The following is a 10646-nucleotide window of genomic DNA, read 5'->3' as shown; positions in this document are numbered from 1 at the left end:
AGCAAAACCTCCACTAATATCAGAACCTTTTCACAAGCCAATGGCCTACTTCAGTATTATGAGCTTTTCATATGAAAACCTTTATTTGTAAATATTAGCTCTTTACAACTAATTATTATCAATCACACAGGTAGACTAAATATTTTCCTCCATTTTACAATGTTATCCAGATCTGCTTGAACGATGAACAGTACAGTATGAGCAAAAATATTATTACAAAATAATTCTCATTGTTGTTCATGTCCCCAAAATAATATTAATTTGGCCACAGACCCCCACCTGAAAATATTTTCAATATGTTTTGAAAATAGCAGATCTACAACCCATGAGCTTGTAGATCGGCTATTTTCAAATAGCCAATGTAGTGTTAAAGTGGTTAAACTGATTCTGATGCTATTTTAACAAATTTTGCTGGGGACCCCCTGGAACACCCTCAAGGATCCCTGGGGGTCACCGGATCCCACTTTGAGAACCACTGGAATACTCAACTTCAGACTGGTTTTACCTATTACCAGATGGCCTTCTACAAAGTTCACTCAAAAGTATGTTTCTCAAGTGACTCTGTGCCTCAGTTAGTTTCCTGTGACTTGAACATCAATATGTAGGCCACACATGAATTACCACAATAGCCTAATGTTTTAATAATACCAGAGAGTAGGGACCAATAGTTATTATCACCAATGTGAAAATGTCCAATCTGAAGAAAATGGACCATTTTAATGATGCCACTTCATTGTCAAGCTGTTTCAAACCAGAACACCCAGAATCATGAATTACTGTCTAAATGGTTTATTGCTGCTTACATAATGTGACTGTCACATCTTTTAGCATACATCATGTCTGGAAGCGTGCACATTGTACTGTTCAAAAATACTTTTTAGTTTTTTGTTACAAATTGGCATTTTGTGGACCTCAAAAAGTATTTCTATTGTGCTAATGTAAGAGTTGTCTAAACAAATGTAACAAAGGACAATACTTTGAGCAGAAAAGGAAGCAAGACACTTTTTGTCTCAACTAAGGAGCATACTGGATATTCACATATAAAGGCACTTTTAGAAGCAATTTGCAGTTGGTTGGTTGGTTGGTTGGTTTGTTTGCTTGCTTGCTTGTAGCATCAGGGAAATGCATTTGTCCATTACGGCAGAGAATGGACATTTGGCATCTAAGATGGAGAGATTACTCCATATCGTCGTCCTGGGTTGACTCATTGATCACCTGGTGAAGGACGAGGAGACAAGAGTTAGTGTGATGAGTGTGTTTCTGGCCTTTAAAATTGACCATCCGAAAATGACAAAATTGACTGAGGGACACTTCAAGTTGATTCTACCTGACCATCCCTGGTCTCAATTGTCTTGATAAGGACCTTCTTGAATGATGTGCTTTCAACTTGAGGTTTGGAATCAATCATGAACATGGTTTCTGTGGTCATATGTGACAGGACGTAATGTGACATTATTAAGTGACAGTAGACATCCACACTAAAATGAAACTTCTCAAAACAAGTGGAAGCCAAGCCTACCTCTCAGGTTTAGAGCAGAGAAATTTGGCAATGGGGTGGAGATTCTGCAAATGGAAGAGGACATTAATGCATTAAGTAAACTATGTAACCACATGAACCACAGTGTTCATATTCTTGGGCAAACATTCAGTGAGAATAGCAGATCTATAAGCTCACAACGCGTCGCGACACTGTGAGCTTGTAGATCGTCTATTTTCGCAGAAGAGATCTGGTGTAGATTAGACAGAAAAAAGGAGGTGGCCTAGTATAGACCCCTGGGGGGACTCTGTTCAATGACGTATATTGGGTTTAAGTGGTTTATTGCTGCATATTGGCTTAATTCAATAAACTATGAACACCATTCTACCATTTAGTCTCAGGGTAGTGGTTTGCTGACATGGTGATCATAAGACCTTGCCAGTGCGGTTTTCAATCATATCTATTTTACTTTCCATTACATTTTAAAGAGATCAATCATATCTCTATAAAGTCTCAATTAAAGCCTCATAAAGAAGAAGAGGAAAAAAAACATGTTGGTCAATCTTTAAAAGGTCGTTTTTAGGAAATTCCAGAATACATATATATTTTTAGATGTTTGGTCTGACAGAAGCAAAACAATTCAATCTCCCACCTGCTCTCCTCTCCTTCCAGCAGTTTCCTGTACGTGGCGATCTCAATGTCCAGGGCCATCTTGACGTTCAGGAGGTCTTGGTACTCCCGGAGGTGACGAGCCATCTCGTCCTTCATGTGGCCGATGTCCTCCTCCAGACGGACAACGCTGTCTTGGTAACCAGACGTCTCCATGGAGAAGTTCTCCTCCACCTCTCTCAGCTGGCGCTCCAAGGACTCATTCTGGGATGACAGCCAGGGAGCGACACATAGGTGCAAAAAGGCGAAGGTGGTTGTGCAAATTAATTCTGATAAGAACTCTGCACAGATGTGTTGTGTGTACAGTTTAGGGTTGCAAAGGGCCTGAAAATTCCCGGAAAATGTTCTGACTTTTTCTGAACAAATTACCGGTAAACTTGGGAATTTGGGAAACTTATTTGGGGAAATTCACAAAAAGCATACTAGGTCTTAGGCATATTTTGGTTAACCGCACGAACCCTGGTCTCCCTGTTCTGGACATAATAAGCAAACATTCTGCGAAAATAGGCAAACATTCAGTGAAAATAGCAGATCTAAATGCTCACAACGTGTCGCAATACAACCAGTTGAGGGTTTGTAGATTGGCTATTTTCAGAAAATATTTTTAACTGGTTAAAAGTATGCCCTTTTAATTTAAATGCAATCTGGGAACCCATTTGGTTAAAAAGGCCGTGTTTTTTCCTCTGGGGACGCCAACCCTTTTTTTGTGTAGAAACAGGAATTCGGTTTGGCTCCTCCCCTTTCTTAGTCCACTTCCTCCCAGGTGCTTAGAGAGAGATTAATTCAAATGATACTATGCACTGCATTCAGCAGCACACTCTTCCATGTATCTGTATACAGATATGATTTGATGTTAATTTGATGTTCTTTTCCCTGTTTGGGAACACTCACACCAAGGCATGCAACAGGCTGTCCAATGATAGAGTTGGAAAACTGGTGGCCATTCGGGCAAAGTAGAGGTTCTTTGGGCCTGACACAGAGCCATCCTGACTAAGTGTGGATGGTGAAGATGATAATTGTGAAGATTGAGGAAGTCCATGCAGAGGATAATGGAGGCCTGAGAGGACTGTATTCCCAAAACATTTCCACTAATTCCCAATGGGGAATTTACACCTTGAATATCACCGGGATTTTGAAACCCTAGTCCAGTTACCCACATTATGCCCTTAAGGTCATTTGTCACCATACACCACCATTCTGTCTAGTCAGCTGTTTTGGCTCTTAAAGTGCTAGAATTGTCAGGGTGTAGACTCTAGAGCAGGACGCAGTCTAAAATTGTATTTTTCATGAACCTTCTTCTCTGCATCTTGTTTGCGATTCATTCACTTGATCCCAAATGACTCACACTGCGTGCTATTTCTGTTTATATTTAATTTCAGAGCTGATGTTGGTATCCTAAACAACTTGAAGCGATTGAACAGTTAATGGTTCAGGGTCTTAAGGAAACATTAACAAGAGCCATGACTGATAATGGGCAATTATGCTGTTTCTAGCATTTAGCCGGTAACCATATATAGCTACCTACCTGGCACCCTCTTGTTGCAGTTGATGTTGCAAAATGTATATTATCGTGCAATGGAAGTGTATCTCAGTATACTCACAGTTCCTTTGAGGGCATCCACCTCACATGTAAGTGACTGCACCTGGCGTCTGTATTCACTGGCGTCCTGTTTGGCCAATCTCAAAGCATCATTATTACGGGCAGCCGCTTCAGTGAGATCAGCAAACTGGCAATCAAAGCACAGAATAGAAAAAAGAGAGGGAGGAGAGGAGAGAGATGTACCTTAAATCAGTCATGACTCAGACGTTGCATGGAGGGATAGAGGGCCAGATAGATTAAAATGCAAAACGATGTGCATGGTCACAACAGTGAGACCTGCATCCCCCACTCTGCCTGAACTCTGAAGTCAAGTACCACGCTGAAGCCATATCAGACTGGGGGGCCTTGAAATTAAAACAGTTAAAAATCACTGAACTACAGTACCACAACAACTTAATTCTCTCAGCTTTCTATACCTTGGACTTGTACCATTCCTCAGACTCCTGGATGTTCTTGGTGGCCAGGCTCTCATACTGTTGACGGACATCCCTCAGAGCAGCGGTCAGGTCAGGCTTGGCCACGTCCATGTCCACCTGCACATGCAGCTGCTCCTGGATCTGACTTTGTAGCTCCAGCAGCTCCTGCAAGGGCAAAAGTCCATTTATACTTTGTCGCACGACTGTGTCACTAGACAATACAGCGGATTTTCAACTGAAATAATTGTTGACGAGACGCAACAACTTTCTGACTACAACAATTGGGTTCAAGAGAAGGGCAAGACTTTTGGCCACAGTGTATAACATTGTGATGGAACAATTACAATATGCTCTTTGTCTCGTTTAGTTCTCTTTATCTTGTGTGTGCGTAGAAAACTCTGAGGCCAAGATTTGTAGTAACAAGCCTTATATGGTACTCAAATATGCTGTGTCTATGAGAATGCTCTGCCTTCTGAAAAAACTGATGTAACCATCCGATGTACTGAGACACTGAGACTCATTTGAGACTCATATCCTTAATTTGGTGTTTTTTCTGCAGTCGGTATGGTATGTCATGGCATGTCACTTTGAGGCACCACAACATATGCTTACCTCTTCATGCAGTTTCTTGAGGAAGTTGATTTCCTCCTGCAGTGACTCTACTCTCCTCTCCAGGTCCAGTCTAGCGAGGGCTGCATTGTCCACATCCTGTGCCATGACATTGATTCTCAATATAGGGTGACTTGTGAAGGTGATGTACAGTATGTCCATTAGGCACTTGCTGACACAGACAAAAACACACACACACACACACACGCACACGCACACGCACACGCACACGCACACGCACACGCACACGCACACGCACACACACAGGTCGGCAAGGTCACATGCATCCAATACAAACCAAATGTTGTGTGTTTTCTTGTGTGTTTTTTAAAGTGTTCTCCATCAACTGAGAATCTTTCATGCACCCTGGGTGATTCGATTAAGGGAGATTGGCAGCATATGAGCTGTCAAGCCACTCGAGTTTAAACCGTATAATTGACTGTGTTTGCGTGCATGTGCATGTGCGTGCGTGCATGTGCGTGCGCGCGTGCGTGCGTGCGTGCGTGCGTGTAAGCAGCCTGTCTCTAGCTATCTCACACCCCGGCACAACAGTGTGCTTTGTCAGTGCATTGGCTGGCTGGTAATTGAGGTACTGTATCAGCACATGAAGCAGCTCTAAATAAAAAAAAAAGTGTGCTACTCAGCACAGTTCCCCAGTGGTGGACAGTAACAAAGTACATTTACTTGAGTACTACTGTACTAACTATAAGCACAGTTTTTGACTATCTATACTTTACTTGAGTATTTGTAAAATAGGGTATATTTTGAAAACAATTATTTATTTTTATTTTTTATAATTGGGTTGAAGTGATTAATTTATAATGTATTTTTGTACTTTTGGTTGCAAAACACCAAATTTGTCTTTTGGGTCTCAAATGTTTTGGGAAGTTTTGCGAACCCCTGGTCTAACTTTAGCACTGTGATAATAATTTCTACGAGTATGGAGTTGTTCCAATAGTTCGTTGAATGCACGGAGGCTTCACTGTCATTTAAAAATGCTAAATGACTGTCCTTATGAACATAATTGGCCGTATTTGCGGGAGGGAAGCCAGGCACTCTCTGTTGCTGCATCAGCGACTTAGCCTATGGAAACCAGACGAATCTGCCAGTGCAAAAAAGAAAAGAATTGCCCGCAGTGATATTAGTCTGGCCATGCCAGGCTACCAGTGACTCCTACGGGCTGGGCACTGTCCTGTCAGCGGGGGGGTAAACAGTGAGGAGCACTGTATTTTTTCATATGTGCTACATCCTCCTGGTGAAGGCTCTGGCACTGGGCAAGTGAACCAAAATGGGCGGCAGTGACATGACTATACAGAAATGTGTGGGGAATTCATTCAGGAATTGGCCTAACAACAAAAATTGGGAGAAAAGTTTGGAAAATAATTCAACTCAAAATGTATTTTAATAATAATATGGTAGAAAACTGAACTTGCAGACTCTGTGGAGTGCCTCCCACAGTAAAATACTGTGTTAAACGTGAGGGTGTAATTGTCCACTTCTACACTCTGAGTTAAATGAACACTGAGGATTTCACTGTGCAGTCCCCATGCAGACAGTCACATCACATGGTGGCTTGTCATCTCGCTCTGATAACCACATTGGGTCGACACTGTTGTACTTGTAGCCAGAGCAGTCAGTCGGGCAAAAATGATCTCCTCTTATTGCTGGCCCGATTTAACCCAACAGTCACAACTTGGCCTTTTGTACCAGACGAGGGCTATAGCTCTGTTACAATGCTGTGTTGGATTAGGGTCAGAAGCTGCTGTTGTGTCATCAGGACAGCACATTCCTCTCCCCCTAGCTCATGATGACCCATAATTGGATAAAGGGAACCTAGGAGAGAATTTGTTTGAAAATGTGGCTCCTGGTAACAGTGCAGTGTGAAGATGCTTGCAAATGTTATGCTTTTCTTGGCCAAATTACTTACTTGTTGTTGTTTTTTTGTTTGTTTGTTTTGTTTGTTTACCAGAATAGGAATAATATATGAATATATGAAGACAATTGACTGGTTGTGAGATGGAAGCTGGGACTAGCGATTTCTACAGGTTGGTCAAGGCACCAGTTCAGTGGGGTGTGGAACTAGGAGGAATAGCGTGTAGCTACGCATGCGTTGCGTCCTCCCTCTGAAACTCCTCACTCTCGGGTGAAAAGAAGCGGCCTTGATATCAGGAGATGTGATTGTCTGTGCTCTCCCTCGGATCAACTATAGGAGCTATCCCGTATGTCAAAATAAACCAATACATCCATGCTCAGAACTGCACCCAAACCAGCTAGAAAAATGTATAAATTGCTCAAATGTCCAGTTGCTGTTGATTCAAGTTCTGGGGAGCCCATTGACAAAAGGAAAAAAGAGGCCAAGCCAAAACACTGCTGGTTATAAAAACATACAGTATACAGTATACTGCTGTACCTGTACATCCACAGATTCACCACAGCCACAGTGTTTTCTTTGTGGCAAAAATAATTATCTAAAAAAACTAAAATCTCATTCTCACTGCAACCTAGTTTTGGTTGAAACTATGATTGACAAGAAAGCGGTAGCAGGCGATACATTCAAGACAGTTTCAATATCAAACAACACTGTGTCCTGACTCCTGTCAGATCGATGATATGTCCATTAATATTGTTGGTTAGTAGGCCTAATAGAACACATTTAGAAGAATCATCAAAACAAATTAGTGAGGGGGTTCAGCATGGCAAAACAGCTCAAGGAGTATAAGACAATACATTTGGAAACCACTGGAGTAGAATACACAGGGAATCAGGAATTGGAAATGTAAATATAAAAAAAATAAGAAAGAAAAGAAGGGAAAAATTACATCTGCTAAGAGTTCGTGATAATGGGGCGAGTGTTTCCGTTTACATTTTTGCTGTGAGGTAATGAGACGCTTTATGAATTGTGCTTTCCACAGTCAAGTGTTCATACCTGTCTGAAGCTCTGCATGTTTGCTTCTGCCTCCTCCCTCAAGCCTATTTCCTCCTGCAACCTAGAACGAGAGAGAGAGAGAGAGAGAGAGAGAAAAGTTGCTAACATTCTAGTGTCACCTATAGCCTATAGGACCACTTGCTATTTATTCTCTGCCCTCTCCCCAACTCTTGACTGCATTTATTTTAACTCTTCTGCACTCATTCATTGATGCAAAGCTTCAGTGAAAAGGGAGGGGAGGAGAGGGCGTGGTGGAGTGGTGGGGGCTTTTCAGTGAGCCACAAAGCTGGTGCTACCATGAAATTCGGCACAGTATGCAAAATGTGCATGTGATGCACAATTGCACATTTTTGCTTGATAAACCTGTAGGCTACTTAACTTGAAGAATGCTGATGTCAAGTCAGATAGATGTGGCTACTGGCTACATCCATTCAATGGCTGCATTGGAAACTACAAGTGCAATAAATACTAGACAGACAGACAGACAGACAGACAGACAGACAGACAGATAGACAGATAGATAGATAGATAGATAGATAGATAGATAGATAGATAGATAGATAGATAGATAGATAGATTGGTAACAGGATAGGTGGGCACTATAGGGACATCTGGGCACCTCGATGTAAAATTGGCTATTGTGTCCAAAATATTAAAAAATAATGCATATATTTTGGAAAATGTTTTTAATTAAAGTAAAGTATACATGATTAGAACATGCTTAAACATTTTTAAGGTCTAATATTTCTACAATTGCTATACAAATTGCTACAAAACACGTGTATCCAGTCATTTTGGGGCATAAACAAGAAGTTGAAGGATAAAATTAAGTTTGATAATGATGTACCTTATACATTACTTTTAAAAATTTCACATTCCAGTTCAAATTTGGGGTTGATTGGATGTTATGTTCATGATCTATGCTGTCTAAAAATAGGTCTCCCCCACCAATGTTTGGAAGACAATTGCAAGCAAAAAGTATGGAATACTTCATATATGTCTTTAACATTTTGGACAAATAGCCAATTTTACGAGGTGCCCAGATAAACCTAAGTGCCCACCCATCCTGTATCCGATTGATCTGATAATGATATATCACATCATACTTGTCTTTCAGAGTCTCGATGTCATCTGTGAGGTTATCCCGGTGCACCTCCACCCGAGCTCTCTCGTTAGTGAGCAAGTCCACCTGACGCCTGAGCTCCCTCATCTCCTCCTCGTACAGGTCCCCGATGCGGGACGTGCCTTTTCCCCGGAGCTGGTCCAGCTCAGCCTGCAGGATCTTGTTCTGCTGCTCCAGGAAGCGCACCTTCTCTATGTAGCTGGCGAAGCGGTCGTTGAGGGACTGCATCTGCACCTTCTCGTTGGTGCGGTTGGCTTTGAACTCGGTGTTTATGGCGTCGGACAGGGAGAAGTCCACCAGGTTGTCCGACGACAGCCGGGGCATGGCCGAGGCGCTCCGCACCCGCTGGGTCTTGGTCGCGTAGACGGTCGGTGCGGAGGAGGAGAGACCGAAGGAGACCCGGGGGAAGGAGGCGCGCATCGGACTGGAGAACTGGCGGCTGGAGTAAGAGGACCTGCTGTTCACTTGTTGTCTCTCCCCGCTGAACATCTTTCTGTAGGAAGACTGCTGGGTCCCTGTTTTGAAAGACATCTTGTCAGGCGAGTATAGTTTAAGGTCTATTCAATGCAGTTAGATTAATGTCGTCCTCCTCGGGTTCGGTCCAGCTCCAGTATCCGTGGAGTTCGTCCCTGGTCCAAGAAATGTCGCTGCACGGGACGACCTGTTATTTATAGCACTGTTTCCCAAACAGTGGTTCGGGACCCATGTTTGGGTCGCGGACCAATTTTTATGGGTCACGAGTTTCTTACATTTAAAGATAATAATATATATATTATATATTATCTATTTTATTTTATTTTTAAGTTTAAACAAAAAAATATCACACTCAATTAAAGACAATTTCATTTATTTTTTTTCAAAAGTATTTCATAAATAAAATGAAAAGTTTAAGAAATAGTGAAAATAGCAGATGTAAGCGACGCTTGGTGAGCTTGTAGTATTGCTATTTTCAATGGTTTGGGTTCCGGAATTTCTCTTTTGGGTCTTTGAGCTAAAAAGTTTGGGAACCTCTGATAGCCCCTCCCCCCCAGGTAAATGACAAGGTGGTCTCAGATAGTTTGAGTGACACAGTGAGGTCGGATCCTATCAAATGGCTGGATGCATCACTTTTTGACCCTCCCCTCTTTGAATGTATTTATTTATTTATTTCCAATGAACTATCCCAGTGGTTCTCAAACTTTTTCAGGACCCCCAAATTAATATAGTTAGGCTATTTGGCCGCGGACCCTCATCTGAAAATATTTTGTGGCAGGGACCCCCAAGCTTGGTAATATTATGTTAAAATGTATATTCCACATTTTTCACATTCTTTCAAGATTATTTGAAAATAGCTAAAGTATAAAATAAGGTTAAAGTGTTTTTTAAACTGATTTACTGATGCTATATTAATGAACTAATTTAGCTGGGGACGCCCTGGAACCCCCTCAAGGACCCCATTTTGAGAAACACTGGCCTATCCCATGGCCTATGCCATGTAGGGGCTGTCTTAATTCAATTAAGACAGCAATTGTGTAACCACACTGAAGACTGTATGTACAGATATACTGTGTGTGTGTGTGTGTGTGTGTGTGTGTGTGTGTGTGTGTGTGTGTGTGTGTGTGTGTGTGTGTGTGTGTGTGTGTGTGTGTGTGTGTGTGTGTGTGTGTCTGTGTGTGTGTGTGTGTCTGTCTGTCTGTCTGTCTGTCTGTCTGTCTGTCTGTCTGTCTGTCTGTCTGTGTGCGTGCGTGCGTGCGTGCGTGCGTGCGTGCGTGCGTGCGTGCGTGCGTGCGTGCGTGCGTGCGTAGGGGGTGCGTGCGTGTGGAGGGGGTGGCTGGGTGTCGTGTGTC

The 10646-nt window shown here is 42.3% G+C and overlaps 1 protein-coding gene across 1 annotated transcript; it reads right to left on the bottom strand.

Annotated features, from left to right (window-relative positions):
- Positions 1-913: 913 nt before the first annotated feature.
- LOC308093754 (vimentin-like) lies at positions 914-9420 on the bottom strand. Its single transcript, XM_080440087.1, has 9 exons — positions 8804-9420; positions 7698-7758; positions 4775-4870; positions 4163-4327; positions 3748-3873; positions 2130-2350; positions 1520-1563; positions 1328-1419; positions 914-1215 (listed from the first exon to the last, which is right to left on the bottom strand). Exons 1-9 carry the CDS (start codon positions 9349-9351, stop codon positions 1177-1179), a joined length of 1392 nt encoding a protein of 463 aa, XP_080296213.1. The 5' UTR covers positions 9352-9420; the 3' UTR covers positions 914-1176.
- Positions 9421-10646: the final 1226 nt, after the last annotated feature.

The sequence above is a fragment of the Gymnoscopelus braueri genome (assembly GCF_963280865.1).
Source record: "Gymnoscopelus braueri genome assembly, chromosome: 10".
NCBI lineage: Eukaryota > Metazoa > Chordata > Actinopteri > Myctophiformes > Myctophidae > Gymnoscopelus > Gymnoscopelus braueri.
The sequence above is the reverse complement of the archived record's forward strand: the minus strand, read 5'-3'. Positions and strand labels throughout refer to the sequence as shown.

What these genes read in the sequence shown, in the direction of transcription:
- LOC308093754 (XM_080440087.1), bottom strand. Translation starts at nt 9,351, where the DNA reads ATGTCTTTCAAAACAGGGACCCAGCAGTCTTCCTACAGAAAGATGTTC. An exon ending in ATCGAGACTCTGAAAGACAA is followed by an intron (nt 7,759 to 8,803) that starts GTATGATGTGAT and finishes CTCTCGTTCTAG; the next exon opens with GTTGCAGGAGGAAATAGGCT. An exon ending in CTGGAAGGAGAGGAGAGCAG is followed by an intron (nt 1,564 to 2,129) that starts GTGGGAGATTGA and finishes TTCCATTTGCAG; the next exon opens with AATCTCCACCCCATTGCCAA.